The sequence below is a fragment of the Rattus norvegicus genome, chromosome 12, assembly GCF_021556685.1.
Source record: "Rattus norvegicus strain SHRSP/BbbUtx chromosome 12, alternate assembly SHRSP_T2T, whole genome shotgun sequence".
Lineage (NCBI taxonomy): Eukaryota > Metazoa > Chordata > Mammalia > Rodentia > Muridae > Rattus > Rattus norvegicus.
This window is the reverse complement of record NC_141545.1, coordinates 26972384-26995510: the sequence shown is the minus strand read 5'-3', so window position 1 is coordinate 26995510 and position 23127 is coordinate 26972384. Positions and strand designations below refer to the sequence as shown.

Sequence of the window (23127 nt, the reverse complement as noted above, 5' to 3'; positions counted from 1 at the left end):
TAAGGAAGCACAAGCCATAGAGTCCCGGTCAATCTACAGTATCTTTGAATCTTTTCTGCCCGGACATTAAACATATATGATCTAACCTGTGGTGATTGATGTTGACTGTCAACTTGGCAGCATCTAGAATCATCACGAGGACACGCATCTGGGCATGTCTTTAAGGAAGTTTCTAGATGGGGTTAATTGAGAGAGAAAGACCCAACCTGAGTATGGGTGGCACCAGTCCACAGCTTTGTGTCCTGCACTGAATAAAAAGGGGACAGTGAGCTGAGCACCAGCCTCCGTCTCTCTTTCCTGACTGTGGGTGCTGTGTGAGCAGCTGCCTCCTGCTCCTGTAACCACACCTTCCTCAGCATGGTGGGCCATACCCTCAAACTGTGAACCAAATCAACCCTTCTTTCCGACATTGTTTTCGTAAGGTATTTTGACGCATCAGTGAAAGAGGTAACTAGCTCATACGGCCAGGTGGGCTGTCATCTGTCTCCTGTGGGGATTCCGCATTCATGTCTGCTGTCCTTTTTCCATCGCTGTCCTCAGACACACCGGAAGAGGGCATCGGATCCCATGACAGATGGTTGTGAGCCATCCTGTGGTTGCTGGGATTTGAACTCAGGACCTCTGGAAGAGCAGTCAGTGCTCTTAACCACTGAGCCATCTCTCCAGCCCCATTGTCTTTTCTAAGTAAGCCATGTCTTGTTTTCTAACCCATGGGCCCTGTAAACACCCCCTTTGTGCTGTGGGCTGATTCTGTCTGTTTGTTTGTTTGAAATAGGCTAGCCTCGAACTCTCAATCTTTCTGCCTCAGTCTCCAGGTGCTGGGATTGCAGGCACGCACTGTGCGATGGGTTCCTCACATGACCATAAATAGTTACCAAAGCAGTGATATTAGTTTTTCCTTATACGTTTATTTATTTTGTGTGTATGGAAGTCCAACGGTAACTTGTTGGAATCAGATCTCTCCTCTTACCATATGGGTCCTAGGATTTGAACTCAGGACATCAGGCTTGGTGGCAAGCACCTTTACCTGCTAGCCATCTCTTGAGCCCCTAGAGCAGTGATACTTTAGTATGATCTGTGAGGTGTGGCTGTATAGATACCCACCACATCCCAGGTCTCTGAGGCCCTGGACAGATTGACTATCAAGTGACTTACACACAAGTTCCAGTCCTTATGTGATGATATATTTTAGTCTCTTCATGAATAACATGAACTGGGTCATTTGTCCCCATATGGGTTTGCTAGAGGGTCAAACGATGTGCCAGCCCACAGAGGCTCCTTATAAACCATGTTGGGAGATTGCTTGCCTCTTTTGCATAAAGCACTGGGTTTCATCTCTAACCATTCATAATCCAGGAATGGTGGCACACACCTATAATCCCAGCACTCAGGAACTGGATGCAGGAAGATCAAGAGTTCAAGGCCATCCTTAGCTATATAGTGAAATGGAGGCCAGCTTACAGAAAGTACTGACTCAAAACAGACAGATAGATGAACAGACAAACACAAAAAAGGCATGGCTACAAATGCTGTGTGATCAAACAAGGATAGCAATATGACTATTACAGTTTGGATGTGACATACACTTCCCCCATTCACCTCTCCAGCACCCCCTCCCGGCCTACATGTTTGGATGCTTGTTCCCCACCAGGGAGCACTGTTTGGGGAGGCTGTCAAACTTTAAGAAGATGGGGCTCACCTGGAAAGAGCAGGTTATAGGATTGGGCTTTGGAAGTTATCCAAGGCCCTGCTTCCTGTCTTACTCTGTCTCTGCTTCCTGGCCCACTACTGTGTGGGAACTCTGCCCATCAGCATAATAGAGTGGACCCCTCAGAAACTATGAGCCAAACGTTTCTGTCATGCATTTTGTCATAATGACATGGAAGTAACTAATACAGTGTCAAGCCAAGATGAACATGGCTCCCTTGGGACCACTATGGCCCAAGGATCAAAGTGGGCTGGATCTTCAGGAAACACCAAAAAAAAAAGTGAATGATCATATTTTTGACTCAGTGATAAGTTTAATTGCCAACTCAATACAGCTTAGAATCAACTAAAAGGAAAGCCTCACCTGAGTAATTGTCTTAACTGGGTTTGCCATGGACCTGTCTGTAAGGGATTATCTTAATTATTAATTAATATAGGAGGGCCCAGCCACTGTGGGTGGCACCATTCCCTAGGCATGTGGTTGCAGAATATATAATAAAGCTAGCTAAAGTTCTGGAGAGATAGTTCAATGGTTAAGAGCCTGTTTAGCTCTTTTAGAGAACCTGATTTTGTTCCTAGAACTCATGTAGATTGGCTCACAACCTCCTGTAACTCTTCACCTCTTCTGCCCTTTGTGGGTTCTAGTAAAAACACGTCAGATACTCAGACGCCATCTATCTATCTACCTACCTAGCTCCAAGTTTCTGCCCTGAGTCCCTGTCCTGGCGTCCCCTGATGATAGACTGTGACCTGAAAATATAAAATGAACTAACCCTTTCCTCCCCAAGTTGGTTTTTATCAGAATGCTTTGTCACAACAGAAAGGAAACTAGAACTGACCCTCTCCCACCTCTGAGCTTCGGATCTGTTGTATATGCAGAGAAGTTGCCCCTCTCCCCCATTGTCCTATGGCTACCCCTGGGAGACTACCTGGGCTCCTAGAAGGGCAGAAGCTGAGTAGGCACCAAAGACTAAGTCTGGTCAGGAGCTAACCCATTCTACAATTCATATTCCAGGCAGAACGCCGACTTAGAGCCAATTATTCCTTCTTTCTTTCGCCCCCAACCATTCTCTCACCCCACAGGAAATGGCTACTCACATCTGTCTTCTCTGTAATTACCAGGCAATGGTAGAGCCGCTTTGAGGACAATTGGAGAGTGCTTTGGGGCTTTCCCCCCCAAAAATCCTGGTGTCCCCTTCTTCCCAGCCACCCCTTCTCCCCAGCAAGAAGCTTCCTCTCATTAGAGTAGGCAAGACAGCCTTTAAAACCAGAAGAATGTCTCCCAGAATGCTTCATGCCTGTTTTATAGCTGCAGCCACACAAAGACAGGCTAAGCCAGGATATACGTACTACAGAAACATGCAAGAGGGGTCTGTTCAAAGGACCTGTGGCCACAGACATCCTGCTGTAAAAATAGCTGTGGGTTGATGGCCTTAAGCAGAAACGGGAAGGATCAGCCCCGAGGTAGTCTACACCAGAAGAAATGGAGGCTTTACGCCAGACCTGGAAACTCTTCTCTGGGTTTTTTTTTGGGGGGTGGTGGTGGTGGTGGTGGTGGTGGTGTGTGTGTGTGTGTGTGTGTGTGTGTGTGTGTGTGTGTGTTTCACGCAAGCACAGAGGTCAGATGTCAACCTCGGGTGCTTTCCTCAGTCACTCTGTGTCTTATTTTTAGAGACAGAGCCTCTCCCTTGGCCTGTAGTTTGCTGACCCAGCCTGGCTGCCTGACCAGCAAGTCCTAGGGATCTGCCTGTCTCTCTCGCCAGCTGGAATAATGTGTCTCACATGCCTGGTGTGTTTGTGTGGGGATCAAACTCAGGCAGAGTCATCACCCCAGTCATGTATTTATTGTTGCGGTTTCTTTTTTGAGGCAGGGTCTTACTATGTAGCCTAGGCTGGCCTTGAACTCCTGATCTTCCCCCTTAGCTTCTTGGGTGCCAGAATTACTGGTATACCACCCACCCAGCTTTCCATGGGCCTTGGAGGCTACTCTTCCTTCCATGATCAGTGTGTGTCTCCCTCTTTGACAATGAGCTATCATGCTATATGACCCCACACCTTTATGGGTATGCTAGAACATTCAAAAAACTCACCAGTTCTTTCTAGCCCACAAACAAACCTCACCACGCTCGTCTGTATTCAAGGCCCAATGTGGGGACACCTGTCCGTAGAGATGCCTCTGAATGGCTAGTGGCATTCTCTCTCTAGTCCCGTTCCTCTTAGAGCCACACTGGTGTTATTCACCACACAGGGCATGGTGACAAGCGCTCAGAATGTCCTCAACAGATATTTAGAGCACGAATAAACTCCACCAGCACTGTCTGCCTAGGTCACTAAAATGTCCCCAAAGCTGGGATCATTGAGCGTGGATTCTCCATCACAGTAGTCGATGGATATCTACTGATCAGAATTGTCTTGATAACAAGCTTGTGCAGTGAGATCTTTGTTATAGGGGGCAAGCAAGGAGAGGCCACCTGAAGGAGAGTGACAAAGGACACTGTGTGAGTTACTGTTCTCATCAAACTGACAATCAGTTTAAGAGAGTAAAGATGTAGTGTGCTGGGGTTGGGGATTTAGCTCAGTGGTAGAGCGCTTGCCTAGCAAGGCCCTGGGTTCAGTCCCCAGCTCCGGGAAAAAAAAAAAAAAAAGATGTAGTGTGCCTTGATTCAGTTAACCCATGGTGACTTTTCCTTCCTCCTCTCCAGCACCAGCTTCTTCCCAAGGCTGCAAAACTGAAACCCTACTTATGTCTTTTTTTCCCAGCTATTGGCTGTTGGCATCTTTATTTAACAATCACAACTGACGGGGGGGGGGGGGCGCAGGATCACTTAGCATCTAGTGTGGACTCTCTGGGGTAACCAGTTTTGGGGGCATACACTTATCATTACAATACAAACAGAATCAGGCCAACCCACTACAAGACAACTCCCCACAGATCATCCTACAGGCCAATCTAATCTATGCAGTTCCTCAATTAAGACTCTAGGATGCGGGGTTGGGGATTTAGCTCAGTGGTAGAGCACTTGCCTAGCAAGCGCAAGGCCCTGGGTTTGGTCCCCAGCTCCGAAAAAAAAAAAAGAATCTAGGATGTGTCAAATTGACAGTTAAAGCTAACTAGGACACCAACAACACAGGCAAACAACAACAAAAAGGCAGCTGGAGCATAGCTCAGCAGTAGAGTTCCTGCCTAGAATCCCCAGTGAGGGGCTGGGGCGTGGCTCAGTGGTAGAGCCCCTGCCTAGAATCCCCCAGTGAGCGGCTGGGGGCGTGGCTCAGTGGTAGAGCCCCTGCCTAGAATCCCCCAGTGAGCGGCTGGGGGCGTGGCTCAGTGGTAGAGCCCCTGCCTAGAATCCTCCACTGAGGGGCTGGGGGCGTGGCTCAGTGGTAGAGCCCCTGCCTAGAATCCCCCAGTGAGGGGCTGGGGTGTGGCTCAGTGAAAATGTGGTATCTTTAAATATTAAGATCCCCCTCCTTCCCATCTGTCCTCAGCTTACAGCTTACCTCCAGGAGCCAGCCTCCACACTCCTCTGCTTCCATAACCTTCCAAAACAGCTTTACCAGCTGGCAAAATTTCCCACACTGGGGCCATGACAATGGTGGACTCCAATGGGTTCCTTGGATCTCGCAGAGCAGAAAGTCTGTCAGACAACTGACACATGGAAGACTATGCCAGTGAATAAGGTTCTGGAAGCCTAGCATGCTGTTACTGAGCTGTACTGAGACCTCCCTGTCGTCGTCGCCGTCGTCGTCGCCGTCGTCGTCGTCGTCGCCGTCGTCGTCGTCGTCGTCGTCCTCTTCCTCCTCCTCCTCTTCCTCCTCCTCCTCTTCCTCCTCTTCCTCCTCCTCCTCTTCTTCCTCCTCTTCCTCCTCCTCCTCTTCCCCCTTTTCAACCACTGCCTTTTCCTCTTCTTACTTTGAGAAAGCATCTCACTGACTTGCTAAGCCCAGCATGGAACTCACTATGTGGCCCAAACTTGCTTGGATGACAGGCCTGTGCCACCATGCAGGAACAAGATTTTTCAGAACAGTCGATGTCAGCATTGCAGGACTGGCTGAGGTTGAAGATGGGGAGGAGGCTAAAGTTGTTGACCTCAGGGGAGTTACAGGTAAGAATTTAGCAGGGGCTGGGAGGCCATTCCATGCTTGCCGCCCCAAACAGAATTTAATTTAATCCCCAGAACCTGTGAAAACGTAGGCGTGGTAGCATACATTTGTGATCCCAGTGCTGGGAAAGGAGAAGCAGGATGCTCCCTGGGGCTCAGTGGCCATCTTGTCTACTCCAGTTGGCCAGTTCAAAGCCAGTGAGAGACTCAAAAATAATAGGTGGGCATCTCCTGAGGAACCCTTGCAGCTGACCTCTGACCTTCACACACACACACACACACACACACACACACACACACACACACACACACACAGAGAGAGAGAGAGAGACAGAGACAGAGAGAGAGAGAGAGAGAGAGAGAGAGAGAGAGAGAGAGAGAGAGAAGGTAGGGAGGGGGATTGAAGGAGGGTTGAAAGGTGGAATCATCTTCTCCAACTGGCTTGGGCGGGTCTAAGCAACAGCTGTCACTCTTTGAGGGCAAATATTCCCCAGACACCTCTCTACTCTTCCCTGTCACTTGCAAGACTCCACCTATGATGGAGATTCCCTGTTGTTTCTTGTGGCACTCTGAACTCTGATCAGGCCGTGAGCACACTGCTGGCCCAGAGCTGTCCTGGCCTTTTCAAAGTTAGAGGCCGGATGTCATCGTGGTCTCCCTCATTGAGCTCAGAGCCAAGATGACCTGGCAAGGAATGACATTACCCCGCGGCTGGCACAGAGAGCAGCCACCTGTGCCATGTAGGCACTCAAATTAGGAGCAAGCACTGCGATATCACACAGCCTGTCTACCCACCTGCCAGTCAGTCGTGGGCTTGGAATCCAGGGCTTCTGCCTTAGCCAGGGTCGCTTTCAGTGGGCAGGACCTGCTGGAATGACTGTGAAATACATGACGGCTCTGTTGGGGTTTTCTGAGGGTGGCATGGAAGAACCTGGCCTCCAATATGGGTAGGAGGCCAGTGAGGAGTTGGAAGTCTGGCTCAGTATTAGAGCACTTGCTTAGCATCCCCCAACCAGCAATGGAGGACCTGCCTATAATTCTCCAGCAAAAGATGGGAAGCATGGCTCAGTGGTAGAGCCCCTGCCTAGAATCCCCCAGGGAGGGGCTGGGGGCATGGCTCAGTGATAGAGCCCCAGCCTAGAATCCCCCAGTGAGGGGCTGGGGTGTGGCTCAGTGATAGAGCCCCTGCCTAGAATCCCCCAGGGAGGGTCTGGAGGCGTGGCTCAGTGGTAGAGCCCCTGCCTAGAATCCCCCAGTGAGGGGCTGGGGGCGTGGAAGAACAGAGAAAGTGCAGAGTCATCTTTTGAAACAGAAGATTAAGGCATAAGTGTAAGGAGAAGAGTGTTTTATATGGATAGGATTTTTTTAGAAGGTTCTTTATTAATCGGTTTGAAAGGGCCTCGCTCCTTAGCTGCACTTCCTCCTACCAGCCATATTGAGTTGTGCACATATGTGTGACTCAGCCCAGTAGTCCCTCAATTTCCTCACTTGGAAAGAGGGTTAACGATGAACTGTGCATGGATATGGTAGTGCACACCTTTAATCCTAGCACTTGGGAAACAGAGACAAGCAGTTGGTGCTCTGTGAGTTCAAGGCCAACCTGGTCTACATAGTGAGTCAACAGACAGCCAGAACTATCCTGTGAAAAAAAGGACTCTGAGAGAGAGAGAGAGAGAGAGAGAGAGAGAGAGAGAGAGATATCTGACTCCAACAACGACCTGTTTAGAACCTGGTGTGACCTTCTGGTTTATAAATGTCAGCCACTCTTCTGATTAGTATCATGTTCTCTCTCCTCAAAGCAAGGATCAGCCGTACCAGAGCCTGCAGGCTTGAGGCCAGCTCCGGGGACAGCTAAGCTCTCAGCTCCTGGGGACCCACAGCTGCATGGCCTGAGCCAAACCCTCTGGCCCTGGCAGCTGATCACATGTAGTTTCCCACGCAGCAGCCGACTTGGCTAGCTGGGCTGGGGCTACCTTTGAGGCTGAGCTGAGGCCACCAGTGCTGCACTGGTCACCTGAGGAGATGGCAGGTGGCAGGTGTAGCCTCTGCTTGCCTTGGACTTGAATAGATTTTCATCCAGGAGATGGGTGTGTGTGTGTGTGTGTGTGTGTGTGTGTGTGTGTGTGTGTGTGGTGTGTGTGTGTGGTGTGTGTGTCTGTGTGAGTCTCTGTCTGTCTGTGTGTCTCTGTCTGTGTGTGTCTGTGTCTGTGTCTCTGTGTGTGTATGTGTGTGTGTGTGGTGTGTGTGTCTGTGTGAGTCTCTGTCTGTGTGTGTCTCTGTCTGTGTGTGCATGTGTGTGTCTGTGTTTATGTCTGTGTGTGTGTGTGTGTGTGTGTGTAAAGCCTTTCTCTTTCATCAACTATGTTTCTTTTGTCTCTGCTTTCTCAATACTATTCTGTGCATTTCTTTTGCGCTCTCTCTCTCTCCCTCTCTCTCTCTCTCTCTCTCTCTCTCTGTGTGTGTGTGTGTGTGTGTGTGTGTGTGTGTGTGTGTGTGTGTGTGTTGTACTGAGGACTGAACCTATGTCCTTGTGCATGCTAACCAACTCTTATACCATTGCCCCTCACCGGGCGACTTTACACAAGTGCTGGACCACAGGATCTCTTGTAGCCCAGACGGATCTTAAACTCCTGACGCTCCTGCCTCCCTGCCCCAAGGGCTGGGATCAGACATGGGCCACCAGCACTCCTGGCTCTACATTGTTCGTTGTCATGTTCAGAAGGGGGCCCTGAATAACCCTCCAGTTTTTACGCAGAGGAATGTGTAATTTCAACCAAATGTGCTCAGAAGTATTAGGAAGGGATAAAGGGTGTGGACAGCAACAGAGCCCCTGCCTGCAACCGGGCTTGCCAATCCCCAGCCCAGAAATCAATTTTAAAAAATCACATAGAAGCACTTAGGCTCTAGGCTAATACCACATCCTCTTTATAAAGGACTTGAATATCTGTAGACCTGCAAGGTATCAGGTTTGAGAATTCCAGAACTTGACTGCAGTCGTGTTGGTTGAGGGACTTTGGGGGCCAGACCAAACCATACTGCAGGTAGTGGCCTCATAATATCCCCACTGTCCTCACAAGAGGGCTGAGTGTCCCAGAGGAGTCCTACCCAGAACCCTAAAACTCAAGGGATGCTGTCCTCTTTACTCAGTATACCCAGCTAGCACAACGCCTCTGTTTCCAGGAGCCCTCTGACCCTCGTGGATCCAACGCCGAGCCTTCCCAGATGGTTGATTGGATTGACTTACTGGGCATGTTCTTGGCCACTTGCCCCCTTCCTGGTCCATGGTCCCTTGGCTAGAGAGAAAACAGTTGGCTTAGGGATGTCGGAGATCCCCATGGCTTAGACAGTCTCCACATTGACACCCACTCCCCACAGCCCCGGAGAGAGGCCCAGTTTGAATGCCCCTCATCTTGTCCTTGGTCACCTTCCAAACTGTCGTCTAGATCTGGAATGGTGCCTGGCTTAGAAGAGCACTATTTAAAGAGCCACCCCAAGCTGTCCCTAGACCTGCAGCAGCACTCAAAAGCACGCCAGACCATGGTAGGCTGGGGCCACCTTCTGCACCGCCACCGTCCCCACAATGCTCAGCACCCTGGCTTTGGTTCCTTCCTGCTTCCCTCCCAGCTCCAACCTCAGTCCTGACCTCTTTCCTCCTCTCTAGTCTCATCTTTTGGACCTAGACCCCATGAGTGATTCTGGACTTTTCCTTCCCAACTTTGACCTTCTCCCATCACTGCTTCCCTTCACCGACAGCTATGGGGGCAGGGCGTGTGGCTTTGATACCGGAACTTGGACCATCCCATGTTGCCTCTGTTGGGTATCCAGTCTCATGGGTCCATTCTCATCGACGTGGCTGGTTTTTGCATGTGTGTTTGGAGGCATTCCCATGTGTGTGCACCCATGTGTAAAGGCCAGAACTCAGATGTTGTTCCTCAGGGACATCCATCTTGGTTTGTTTGTTTGTTTGTTTGTTTGTTTGTTTGTTTTTTAAACAGGATTTCTCTGCATGGCCCTGACTGACCTGGAACTCTATCTGTAAACCAGGTTCACTTTGAACCAGAGTTCCGCCTTCTTCTGCTTCCCAAGCACTGGGACTAAAGGTGTGAGCCACCACCGCCCAGCCCACCTTTTTCTTTTCTTTTCTTTTCTTTTCTTTTTTTTTTTTCTTTTAAGGCAGGACCTTTCACTGTTAGCTGGAGATTACCAACTGGACTAGACTGGCTCCCCACTGAGCACAAGAGACCCTGTTCTCTCTTCCCCAGAACTTGGAATTAGGTGCATGCCATCAACATCTGCCTTTTTTACGTGGGGTTTGGCTCTCAGGCTTGCAAGACACTCTACAGCCTGAGCTGTCTTCACAACCCCTCGTCCACGTGGGTGGGTTCTGATTTGGTGATGTTCTTTGGTTCAGCAGAGGTACCTGGGGGGTAAGGAGGCGCGTCGTGGAGAGTAATGACGATCTGGCCTTACAGGCTTCATAGAATCTAGGGCGCTGTTCTGAATGGGAGCGTGAGATCCCTGTTGCTGGACAGGGGCTCGAATTACAGCGCTAGAGGTGTGGGCTCCTCTCAGGCCTTGCCGCTGTCCCCTCCCCGCCTCCCCGTGTTTCAGCCTCTGGTGACTCAGCACCTGTTTCTCCTCCGATCACTTTCTAATAATGCCCTATCTCCTACAAGACTCTAAGCTCTTTGGGGGCAAGGAAGGAACTAGACCTAGGTTTTTGATTACCTTGTAGTCATTCTGTTTTGAGGCAGGGATTAGTCCTGATTTTATAAAGAAAAGGGTCTGGGAGCGTGACTTAGTCAGCAGAGCCCTCGCTCAGCACCCATGAGGCTTTGCGGTTCATCCTCAGCGCCACATAAACTGGTCATGATGATACATGCTTCTCACCCCAGAACATGGAAGGTGGAGACAAGGGTCAGAAACTCAAGATCATCCCCTGCTACATAATGAGTTTGAGGCCAGCCTTGGCTACATGAGACCCTAAAATTGTGGGAGGATACCCAGAAGGGCTCTACCCTCTCATAGGAGAGGGGAGGGGTGATGGGATGGGGATTGTGGGAAGGAGTGACTGGGAGGGGTGGTGATTGGTATATAATAAAGTAAATAAAGAAAAAAGAAAAAATAAATTTGGTCATAAGAAAAATGAAGATTAATATAAGGGAAGCAGAGACTTAAGGAATGCAAAAGTCATGTGTGTGTGCGCGCATGTGCATGTGTGCATGCATGTGTGTATGCGTGCATGTGTGTGTGCATGCATGTGTGCATGTATGGGTGTACATGTGCAGAGGTCAGAGAAGGATGTCAGTTGTCCTGAACTACCACTGGCCACCATCTTTCCTTGAGACAGGGTCTTTCACTGAACCTGGAGTTGACCTAGCAGAGCAAACCCCAGCAATGCCCCTGTTTCCACCTCCCCTAGTATTAGTTACAGGTTGGGGGTTGAATGTACCTGGATTTTTATGGTGGTTCAGTTCTTCTTCAGGAACTACTCTTACCCAATCTCCCGAGTCACGTGATCTGCCTTTCTTATCACAAAAGCCAGGGTGAAAATCCAGGTCAGAGTGATCCCCTTTTTCCTAGGACTGTTTCCTTTCAACAGTACAGTAGGGACTTAAACTTCCAAGCCAGATAAAAGGTGAGCCCTTCCTGCCTTGCAGGGCTGGTAGCCTCCAGGAGGGCCTGTGACCAGGAAGACCTGAAAGGCTAGGGTGGAAAACTCTGTGTGTGTGTGTGTGTGTGTGTGTGTGTGTGTGTGTGTACGGGGGAGGTGCCATAGCCCTGAGAACTAGTGGAACATCCTGCTGACGGAAATGATAATTTTTTATTAATCAGAGGGAAATGTATATGTAATTATGAGAGATGAACTCCACAGGGGAGTTCTTTTCTTTATGATATCTGAAGGGATTTATAAATGTTTCCTAGGCTTAGAGGATCCCACGTGTGGCCTCTCAGTCAGCCATCCCGCTCTTTCAAAGGATTATTCGAGACTAGCACCCAGTAAAAGCTAATTATAAGTCGCTGGGTTGTTGCTCCTGACATGGGCCCAGGAGCCCTAGGGAAAGGGGAGAGTGGGGTGGGAGTAGGGAGACCACACAGGTGCTAGGGTTCCTGTGAGCAAGCTGGGGAAACCCCAGCTAGGGGGACTGTCTGGCAGGGACCCTGGGTCCAGACTTTTGTCCCTCTCTGACATTAAGAGTCACTCTTAAGGAGCTGGGCAGAAAGCTGTGTTGGTCATATGCTTGCTCTGCAAACATAAGGCCTTGAGTTTGATTCCCCGGAACTCAGGTAGGAAAACGTGGGGTGTGGTGTCACGTGCTTGTCATCCCAGTGCTGGGGAAATACCAGCCCTGAGGACACAGAGATGGTGGGTCTCGGAGCTTGCTAGCTGGCTAGCCTTTCTGAACAGGTAAGCTCTGGCCAATAGATCTTGTCTCAAAACTGTAACTGAGAAGTGGCCCAGCCAGAAAAAGATGCTTGCTGACAAGTCTGATGACCTGGATTCAATATTCAATCTCCCTGATCCTTCACATGATGGGAGGAGACAACCAGCACCTGAAATCTGTCCTCTAACCCCACCACCACCACCACCACCACCACCACCACCACCACCACCACCACCACCACCCACGCACGCACGCACGCATGCACGCACAGATATGTGTGTTCACTACGGACCAGATGTTAGGGATAGAAGGCAGCTCAAAGTGGATTTTGGGGGGCGAAGGAACCCATATGAGTGGACAGGGAACTCTGAGATCCTGCCTAGAAACAAATCTTGCAGGACTGAGAGCCAAGACCATATGCTAGGAACATTCCGGAAGCTTTCAGCAGCTGGACAACAAGACTAGATCTCAGCACAGTGGACAATGACTGGAGGGAGATCCAGAAGTCCCACAAAAGGGTGGGTGATTGAGTCGGGAACAGCCGCAGCACCCTGCGCAGTGGACACTCTGAAGACTTCTCCCCTCAGCTAAGCAAGACTATTGTATTAGTTATGTCTCTCAGGCTGTGACCAAAAAGCCCTACCAAAGCAAGGTAAAGGAGGAAGAGTTTGTTTTGACTCACAGTTCGAGGATACAGTCCAGCTTCAGGTGGGGTGGTCATGGCTGTAAGAGGGTGACGTGGCTGACCACAGTGATCGGCAGTCGGAAAGCAGAGAAGGCCGGTTCTCAGCTCCTCCGTTCTACTCGGTTCAGGACACCAGCCCTTGGATGACATCACCCACTGTTAGGGAGGTCTTCTCACTGTGATTAACTAATCTAGAAGCTCTCTCCAGAGGTTTGTCTCCATGGTGACTCTAGGTCCCGACTGGTTGACACTTGTGAAATTCCAACCAGTGCCTTCAGCCGGCTCCCGTGTGTATGGGGAAGAAGGGTAAAGCTCCCTGGAGCATGGTGTTCAGAGACCGGTGGCTGGCGCTGGTGACTGCTGACCTCTGAAAGAGGCAATGGCTATAAGGTTTTACCTCTTGCACCCAGGCACCCAGAAGAGCCCGGAAGAGAGTAGAAGGCACAGCCAGCTCCAATGTCTTCTCGATGTTTGACCAGTCCCAGATTCAGGAGTTTAAAGAGGTTGGTGATTCTGGCGACCCTGAGAGTCTAAATTAGTTTTCTTGTTGCCTCAACAAAATGCCTGACAAAAGAAGTCTTCCTCCAAGGAAGGAAGACTTCCCTAGTTCTGGCCCGAGATTCGAGGGTACCGTCTGTAAGGGCGTAGGGCAGGAACCTTAGCTGGTCTCTCACGCACCGCTCGTGTCTCCATTTCATTCAGTCAAAAACCTACCGCGTGGGATGGTGCTGCCTCACTTAAGATGGGTTTTCCCACCTCAACCCCGTCTAGAAAACCCCTCACAGATGTGTCCAGAGAGGTTTCCATGGTGATTCTAAATCTAGTCACATTAACAATCTTAAAGACAGGCCATCACAGGAGGATTGCTAGGATTCACAGAGGTTGTTCAAGGAGCCCACTGTGGCTGCCCACACTGTCATCATTCCTCAAGGTCCTTATGACTGCCTCTATGGCTCTACTCTCTACCTGAGCCTGTACTTGCTGTGTGACCTAAGGAAATGCCTTTCCCTTCCTGAGCCTCAATTTCCATCTCCAAGACTCAGTGTATCCCTTTGAGCCACCATTTCCATCTCTGAGCTTCAGTGTCTCTCTGAGTCGCTGTGCTGTTGAAATGAGAGAGTGAGTGTGGAGTCCCAAAGCACTCAGGGTAGAGGTTCAGAGAGGGTGGACTACAGTTCCCAGGATGCAGTGTGCGTGAGACTAAATTGGAGCTCTGGGTAGTCACAGGCTCCAGGTTGAGGTTTCTACTGCTGCAGACAGCCAAGCACACCCTGGAGAGAAGGGCAGGGACCTGTTGGTCTGGGTGGGCCCCGGCAATTCAGAGCCAATGTCTCCACCAGGCCTTCACTATCATGGACCAGAACCGTGATGGCTTCATTGACAAGGAGGACCTGAGGGACACCTTTGCTGCACTGGGTGAGTAGAGCAGGAGTTGGGGAAGCTTGGGGCTTACTTAGGGCAGAGTTAATGATTGTGGTGGGAAGAAGGGTAGGCCAAAGCAGCCACAGCGAGGGACCTGGGAACTGAGAAGCCCAGTGGAGAAGGTTCGCAATGCAACAGGAGGACTTGATGGCTAGGGAAAGACATTTTAAGATATTTTTGACATTGTGCAAAGGCCCTGGGGTAGTGAGAAGTCAAAGAGGTGCTGTAGTACCTGCCTGTAATCCCAGCACTCTCATACCAAGCATCTTACTTGGTTTTACTGCCCTGGACAGACACCAGAACCAAGGCAACTCTTATAGGGACAACATTTAATTGGGGCTGGCTTACAGGTTCAGAGGTTCAGTCCATTATCATCAAGGTGGGGACACAGCAGCATCCAGGCAGTCATGGTGCAGGCAGAACTGAGAGTTCTACGTCTTCATCTAAAGGCTGCTAGCAGAATACTGAGGGCAGCTAGGATGAGTGTCTTAAAGCCCACACCTACAGTGACACACCTCCTCCAACAAGGCCACACTTCCTAATAGTGCCACTCCCTAGGCCAAGCATGTACAAACCATCACACTGAGGCAGGTGGATTTCTGATTCAGGGTCTGCCTATATTACATGATAAAACACTGTCTCGAAATGAAACAGTAGAAAGTTGTTGGGTTTGGAGAAGCTCGAGTGGTTGAACTAAGGTTCCAAAATGGGTTGAGTTTTGAGTTTCTGGGAACCTGTGTGTTGTCCACTGTGACCTTGCATCATCCCAGGAATGCATGAGACCTGAGGCTGCCCACAAAGCCCACTTCTTCTAATTCCTCTTCTTCTAATTCCTCCTCTCCCTCCTCTTCCTCCTCCTCCTCTTCCTCCTCCTCCTTTTCTTTTTTTCTTCCTCCTTCCTCTTCTTTGTACCTCCATTTTGCTTTTCTTTATTTGTTTGTTTTTGTTTCACTTTTTAATCTGTGAAAGGGAGATTCAGAGAGTCTTGGCTCTGCTTTCTAGGAAGCTCGAGGGGTGGACAACAGCCTGGAGACGCCATTGTTTCCCCCAGATCTCTTTAATATATGGACAGTGCCAGGTAGAGACAGGTTGGACCATAGAAGCAGGAGAGACAGCAGGTCTCTCCTGATAGGCGGTGTCCCTCCAGGTCCCTTACACCCTTCCGTTCCCCCTCTCCAGGTCGCATAAACGTCAAGAACGAGGAGTTGGAAGCCATGGTGAAGGAAGCTCCTGGGCCCATCAACTTCACAGTCTTCCTGACCATGTTTGGGGAGAAACTCAAGGGTGAGCGAGGTTCTCTGGGGCCTGAGGGAAGGCTGGGAGCAGGAAGTAAACTCACCTGCTTGGTTCTTGTGTTTGCATAACCACAGATGGAGACATGCTTGGTCTCCCAGGCACTATCCTCAGGCTGTGTGCATTGTCCTGGACCCTGCTTAGTTTCTATCCTGCTTGCACAGTGTGGGTCACTGTAATATCTCTCCCTTGTAATTCATCTGCCCAAGGTCAGGGTAATACTCACCCACCCACTTCTGCTCCCAGTTCCCCTTCCTACCCTCCCACTCTGCCTTCCTCCTCTTCTACGTTTCCCCTTCTACCTGCCTTCCCTGCCTCTCTGGCCTCTGCTGATGGTGAGGCCGAGGCAGAGGGGTGCTAAAAAGGATTGGGGTTTCCGAGATCAACTGTGGCTGATCCTATGGCTAGACGGGTTTGCTTACCTTGTCCTCTTGCAGAGTCACAGCAGTCCCCAGGGAAAGGACCAGGGTGCTCTTTTCAGGAATGAGGAGTCAGTGGAGGCTCAATGGGTTCATGGTAACTGCCTCGGGTATCCCATAAAATAGACCCAGTTCTAACTGCTCTGAGACATAGCCCCAGGACTGGGCCTTGAAGGTGGATTATCTCTCTCCCTTCTTGCCCCTGGAAGCTCCACTTTAAATACATCCCTGAGTCTAAGGGTTCCGTGGTCGAATGGGAAATCCTGGGCTATGGCTGTCCTCTGCCTTTAAGATTAAGATCTGGCTACTGAGTGATAATGTGTGGGTTGATGCTTTCTGTACCTTGGTACTGTAGTGCAGCCCTTGCCCTAGACTATTCCACTCAGGAATAGTCAGGGGCATAGCTCAATGGTAGAGCCCCTGCCTAAAATCCCCCAGTGAGGGGCTGGGGGCGTGGCTCAGTGGTAGAGCCCCTGCCTAGAATCCCCCAGTGAGGGGCAGGGGGAGTGGCTCAGTGGTAGAGCCCCTGCCTAGAATCCTCCAGTGAGGGGCTGGGGGCGTGGCTCAGTGGTAGAGCCCCTGCCTAGAATCCTCCAGTGAGGGGCTGGGGGGCGTGGCTCAGTGGTAGAGCCCCTGCCTAGAATCCCCCAGTGAGGGGCTGGGGGTGTGACTTAGTGATAGAGCCCCTGCCTAGAATCCCCCAGTGAGGGGCTTGAGGTATGCTCAGCAGCAAATCCAGGGGATGGGGTCTCCATCCCTGAGGCGACATGTATATTGGGGGTGAACAGGAAGGGGCACCATTTGTGAAGCTGTGAAGGCCTGCTTTCCGTATGAGGAGGCTGACAACTGAGGGCCTGCTGGGGACATAGAACTGCAGCTTGTTCTCATCTTTGCTGGGGTTCCAGGCCTGGGGCTTCAGTTGAGGCTGTCATGCAAACTTATCTAGGGTTGCGTGAGAAGCTGGCAGTGGGGAGGGCAGTGGGCTGTGATCATGGCAGCTAATTGAGACAAGAAGACTATCCTCTGGTTTCCCACAATGGCAGGCAGCCACTGTGCCGAGCTTTTTTTATGGGTCTTCCAGGCCGCAGAGCAGAGGCCTCTCTCTGGGGACAAGGCAGGGAGTGGCTGGATGAGGTGAGTATCCCACAGCCAGCTCAGAGCTAACCAAATCCAGGGCTTAGTCCCTAGGAAGATGGGGCCAACTGCAGACCAGATTTAGCTGCTAGGATTCTTCAGAGAGACACAGGGGTCTTTAGCTAATTGAATTGGGAGCCTGTGGTCCTGGAGGCTGAGACTCTAACCAGTCATTATTAGAATCCCGCTGCACCCTTCCAGCCTCACTACCTTAGGGCTGCCCAGAACCCTACCAGAGGTGCTGCTAAGTCCACCTAAGATGGGCACACTGGCTCCTGTCACCTCTTCAGAGGGAACAATGCTCTTCTTCCCGATAGACAGCAGTCTGATAAGAGGAGACATCTAAGAGTCTGACCCAGCCCCTCACTGGGGGATTCTAGGCAGGGGCTCTCCCACTGAGCCACGCCCCCCAGCCCCTCACTGGGGGTTTCTAGGCAGGGGCTCTACCACTGAGCCACGCCCCCAGCCCCTCACTGGGGGATTCTAGGCAGGGGCTCTACCACTGAGCCACGCCCCCAGCCCCTCACTGGGGGATTCTAGGCAGGGGCTCTACCACTGAGCCATGCCCCCAGCCCCTCCCTGGGGGATTCTAGGCAGGGGCTCTACCACTGAGCCACGCCCCCAGCCCCTCACTGGGGGTTTCTAGGCAGGGGCTCTCCCACTGAGCCACGCCCCCCAGCCCCTCACTGGGGGTTTCTAGGCAGGGGCTCTACCACTGAGCCACGCCCCCAGCCCCTCACTGGGGGATTCTAGGCAGGGGCTCTACCACTGAGCCATACTTCCAGCCTCAGAATGGTTTATTTTGGTAATAATGTCCTTCAAAGCCACAAAAGCGGTACAATAGGAACCGTCTGACGAGCTTGGAGGTTTCACAGAAACCTAAGTGCACGACATACAGTTAGTTGTGAACAGCCCGCCCCACTGCACATAGACTCCTTGCAAGAACATTCCCTGTACTCCTCACTCTCCTGAAGTGAGTCTTCCCACCCCATACGTGAAGAAATGGGAACTTAGGTGACTTGTCCAGAGCCTTGAACTGATATTATTGAGTGCACTGAGGGTGAGGAAGCAGCAACCTGTGAGACTCATTTGTGACTCAAGCTAAGCACAGTGGCCATGAATGAAGAAAAGAGAGCCCAGGGCTGGGGGGCTGAGGCTGGAGCTCACTGGAGATGTCAAGACTGGGCCACTCAGAGACAGGTGGACCAATGTGCTGTGTAATGATGCAGCTGGAGTAGTTTCTGTTCTGTTACTTTTGTGACTTTGAGGAAAGTAGTTACCAAAATAAATTAAGTCTGGGGGCGTGGCTCACTGATAGAGCACCTGCCTAGAATCCCCCAGTGAGGGGCTGGGGGGCGTGGCTCAGTGGGAGAGCCCCTGCCTAGAATCCCCCAGTGAGGGGCTGGGGGCGTGGCTCAGTGGGAGAGCCCCTGCCTAGAATCCCCCAGTGAGGGGCTGGGGGCGTGGCTCAGTGGTAGAGCACCTGTCTAGAATCCCCCAGGGAGGGGCTTGGGGGCGTGGCTCAGTGGTAGAGCCCCTGCCTAGAATCCCCCAGTGAGGGGCTTGGGGGCGTGGCTCAGTGGTAGAGCCCCTGCCTAGAATCCTCCAGTGAGGGGCTGGGGTGTGGCTCAGTGGTAGAGCACCTGTCTAGAATCCCCCAGGGAGGGGCTGGGCGCATGACTTAATAGGAATTGGAGACCTTTCTCTACCCTTAACTCCTGCCCAGTTGGGCACCACTTCTGAGAGGCCCTTACTACCCTTTTTTTGTCCTATTTGTGTTACCTATAGGCACGGATCCAGAAGAGACCATACTACATGCCTTCAAAGTATTTGATACTGAAGGAAAAGGCTTCGTCAAGGCTGACTTGTAAGTTTTAAGGACTGAGACAGGGTGGGTGTCAGCCCTGGCTCTGCCCCCCACCCCCACCCCCAGAACTCAACTGAGCAGGGCTAAGCTAACATATATCCAGTGGCTAGAGGCCCCTGCCCCAAACCAGCCTGGTATATGGTTCCCCCTTCCTGAGCCGGTGCTCCCCCCTCTCTCTGTGTGTGGAAGTGAATGAGCGTATGGTATGTGTCAAGGATTGCTTCTGAGTGTTGGGGATGAAGAGGGATTGGGGTGAGACTTGATGGATGAGTCCAGATTGGCCAATCTAGGGCGGAAATGGTATTCTAGATGTGGGAACAGAAAGGATGAGTCAGGTATTAGTCTGTATGGGATGCTGACCTGGGGGACGAATGAACTGGGACCTGGGTGAGGAGAGGGTGGAAGGGGAGGAAGAAGAGAAGGGGAGGAAGGGGAGGAAGGGGAGGAAGGGGAGGAAAAGGGGGAAGAGGGGGAAGAGGAGGAGATAATTATGGCCCATGGGTATGGGGTAGAAAGGGAAGGACTAGCCAGTAAAGACCCAGAAGCCAGTGTTTGGAGAGAGAACAGTGCCAGATGGGGACATCACCGACCAGCTCAGCTTGGGGTGCCTGGGTGGGAAGTGGCTATGAGCGGCTAGTTGTCCTGCAGGTCCATGGGCTGGCATGACAGAGGTGGGTTCTGCCCTGGCAGCCGGTTCCATACACACACAGGAACATGTCTTGGAAGTGACAATCTATGTTGGCCCTTGGACGCTGAGCCAACCTCCAAGATGTCCCTTCCAAACTTTGCTGGTTCTTAGGTGGCCCTGGCTGGTGAAATGCCCCCTCCCTCTCAAGCATAGGCTTGTATCTGGTGACAGCTGTTCCTCAGGAGTTCAGGTGCTGATGTGTCCGGCTGCTCTTAGAGGCTTCTACCTGTGGGGGTAGAGGATAGGGCAGACGGTGTCTGGTCGGGGTAGAAGTCCAGGTGCCTTCTTACATTCTGTCCACAAAAGCCATGAGTCAGTCTCCCTGGAGTGCAGACAGAGTACCAAAGTGTGGAGGGTACATCAAACCAAAGCCCCATCCTTGGGGTCTGTGTCTCATTCCTGAATCTTGAGGACCAGGAGAACTGGGACTGAGGTGGGGGTAGGGAAGGAGTGTCCCCAAGAGACTCATTTCGGGAATGGAAGGAATAGTCCTGGGTTATGGAAACCTAGGAGACAGGGCTGCTGGCCAGATAGGCCACAGAAGTGGATCTGGTCGAAACAGAGCCTATGCGAAGTCCCCAGCTTTGGCGACCTGGAAACTGTGACTGTCCCATAGCAATAAACAATGGAAAATATGTGTCGCTTCTTAACCAGGGCCCGCTACCAACGGCGCCAGAGGATACCCTGAGAGCAAAGGCTCTGCTTAGCTCTCTGAGCCCATCGTTGCCCACAGAACCCCAGTGCTTGCAAACCCTCCCCAGCTGTGAAGGGTGTAGATTATCATGCAGAACTGGTGCAGGCCTCACCTCCAGCAGTATCCTCCTGGATCCCAAGGAGACAGGCCGGACCCTGCCACCAACTCTCTCTGGGATGGCAGGGAAGTCGTAAGCCCTCTCAAGCCTTGGTTTCTCACTAGATAAAGGGGAATTCTTGCACAAACGTTCCAGTCTGTGAGGTAGCAAGGTCTAAGAGATTCATGAGAAGACTGGACCACATCTTCCCGTGATGCTCTTGGCCTTGAACGGTATGATGTAGTCTGTGAAATGCTGGAGGCCAAACACAAACTGCCAAAACCACAAGCTGTAAGAGGCGTCAAGGAAAGGACAAGGTGCAGGGAGGGGGAGAGGGGGACAAGCTGGGTCATTCCGGCTACTCTAGAAGCTGAGGAAGGAGATTCAAGACCAATCTGAGCTACAGATTGAAGGAAACCTGGGAAACTTAGCAAGACGTTTCAAAACAGAAAATAGTGAGGACTTGGGATACAACTTGAGGGTAGAGCCCCTGCCTAGAATCCCCCAGTGAGGAGCAACAGTAGAGCATTTGCCTTACATGGTCTAGGCCTTGGGTTCTACTCCCAGACAAAAGACAAAGGAGTCCTCCCAGGAGTCTAAGATTAATTGTTAGCACACCATGGGAATCTGAGAGGCTTCCAAGTCACATTGGAGTCTCAAGATTGTTCTATCTTCCCCGGTTGTTGCTGGGAGAGTACAGGTTGCAAGAGAAGCAGTTAGGGGTCAAAGAGATGCCTTGGAGATGGGAGAACCAGCCTAGACTGGGATTGTCTGGGCTAGCTCTCCCCTAGAAATCATATGTCCACGTGACCACACAACATGATGGCTTCTCTCTACCAACAGCATTAAGGAAAAGCTTATGACCCAGGCTGACCGGTTCAGTGAGGAGGAGGTAAGTATGGTCTTTGGGGATGGGGGCGGGGGTAGGGTGGGGGGACGTTCCCATAGATCCATTGTTCTGACTTCTCCTTTCTTCATCAGCCCCCCTTTAACCTGACTCTCTGCTCCCTTTCCCTGCAGGTCAAGCAGATGTTTGCGGCCTTCCCGCCAGACGTCTGTGGCAACTTAGACTACAGGAATCTGTGCTACGTTATCACACACGGCGAGGAGAAGGACTAGAAGATGTCACCCCTCCATACCTGGATCAGCCAAGACGGGGTGGGGGGGGCGTGCAGGGCTAGCATAGGGAGGGGAAGCAGTCTCCACCTCCCCCTGGAGTCCGGGGCTGAAGCGGGAATAAATAACAGAGATGTGCGTCCGGGTGATACGTGCGTGGCTAGCTCTGGTTGGGAAGATGGTGAAACATTCCCTTCCATGCTAGTTTTTCCAAAACTTTTGGTTCCCTTGCTCTGCTCAGCTGTTACTGATGAGCTGATGTTTAGAAATAATGGGCATTTTTAATGCCCCCCATCTGGACCACAGGGCATTGACTTCATTGGTGGGGGTTTTATTGAGCACCTAGCGTCTTTGAGTCTCCTGGATGAGACGGGGTTGTTCATGTGCGGCAGGGTCATGAGGACTGTGAGGAGAAAGAGTCTCTCATGGGCCAAGGCTGGGACGGGATGTGAGTGGGGTAGAGGGTGGGACAGACAGGGAGAAACTTGGCAGAAGGAGCTGGGCCGAAGCGAGGCTGAGGAGGAGGAGAGAGGGGTTCAAGGACATTTAAAACGTAGCAGGGAGCTCTCTACTTGCACGCATGGCATCCGAGATGGACTAGATGGAGCTAAAGGGGACATCATGGTGATTAAAACCGTCTGCTCACCAAAAGACACCACTGAGAGCGCCGAAAGGTCAGAGAGAGAGGACAGAAGAAGATTCTGGGGCACACGGATCCCGACAAAGGTCTTGGATCCTCTGTGTGTGTTAATAGCTAAGTCTGCAAGGGAATAGTGGAAAATGAAGTTATTTTACTGTATGTGGGATGCATGTACGTAGACGTTAAAGGACACGTAGGGGAGTTGCTTCTCTCCTTCCATCATCTGGGGATAAAATAAAGGTCTCAGCTTGGCAGCATGAACCTCTACCTCTCAAGCTACTCATGGCTCCCTGTTTTGTCCCACCCCCCACCCATAACAAGATGGCAGAGAACAACTTCATTGAGTGTTCCGTCCAAGAAGATTGTAAGTTTGAGACCATGCTGGCCTGTAGGGTCCTATCTCCATTAAAGAAAGCAATGGGGGAGGGGAGTGAAGGGAGGGAGAGAGCAAGACAGACAGACAGACAGACAGATTTAGGAAATAGGGAGCCCTTGCTATTCCCTCAGGAGAGGGGGCAAGAGAGGCCCCCATCAGCCAGCAGCTCTTGGCCTGGGATACTAGAGTAATCTACTATAGGAGAGACTTTCTAGAAGAGTCCTTCCTCTACCACAGCCCTGGCTCCCCTTGCTTTCTAAGACTCACTTTCCTGGAAGTCATGAGTTGAGCCCAGTCTACACTGAAGACTTGTCAGACCTGTTTGTGTCCCACAGAAGGAGACAGAGCCAGGGCTACAGGGAGTGGGTGCCTTAGGCAATCTCTGATACCCCTTACTTGAGACTCTGCCTGACAGCTGGACCTGCCAGCCTGCAGGGACTCTGGCTCACTGGGACGTGGTCTGCCAGTGCAGAGGTCAAAAGAGGAGGTGTGTGTGGGAGGGG

General features: G+C 51.4%; 1 protein-coding gene across 4 annotated transcripts in view; it reads left to right on the top strand.

Annotated features, from left to right (window-relative positions):
* Positions 1 to 22513, top strand: part of Myl10 (myosin light chain 10) — a 63951-nt gene extending 41438 nt beyond the window's left edge. Inside the window, 7 exon segments of one of the 4 annotated variants that reach the window (NM_001431874.1) lie at positions 8924 to 9347; positions 13289 to 13381; positions 14219 to 14294; positions 15480 to 15584; positions 18935 to 19013; positions 21336 to 21384; positions 21513 to 22504. In NM_001431874.1, coding sequence (NP_001418803.1) covers positions 9258 to 9347; positions 13289 to 13381; positions 14219 to 14294; positions 15480 to 15584; positions 18935 to 19013; positions 21336 to 21384; positions 21513 to 21611 — 591 coding nt within the window. In that variant the 5' untranslated portion in view covers positions 8924 to 9257 and the 3' untranslated portion in view covers positions 21612 to 22504. 4 annotated transcript variants of the gene reach the window in all.
* Positions 22514 to 23127: the final 614 nt, after the last annotated feature.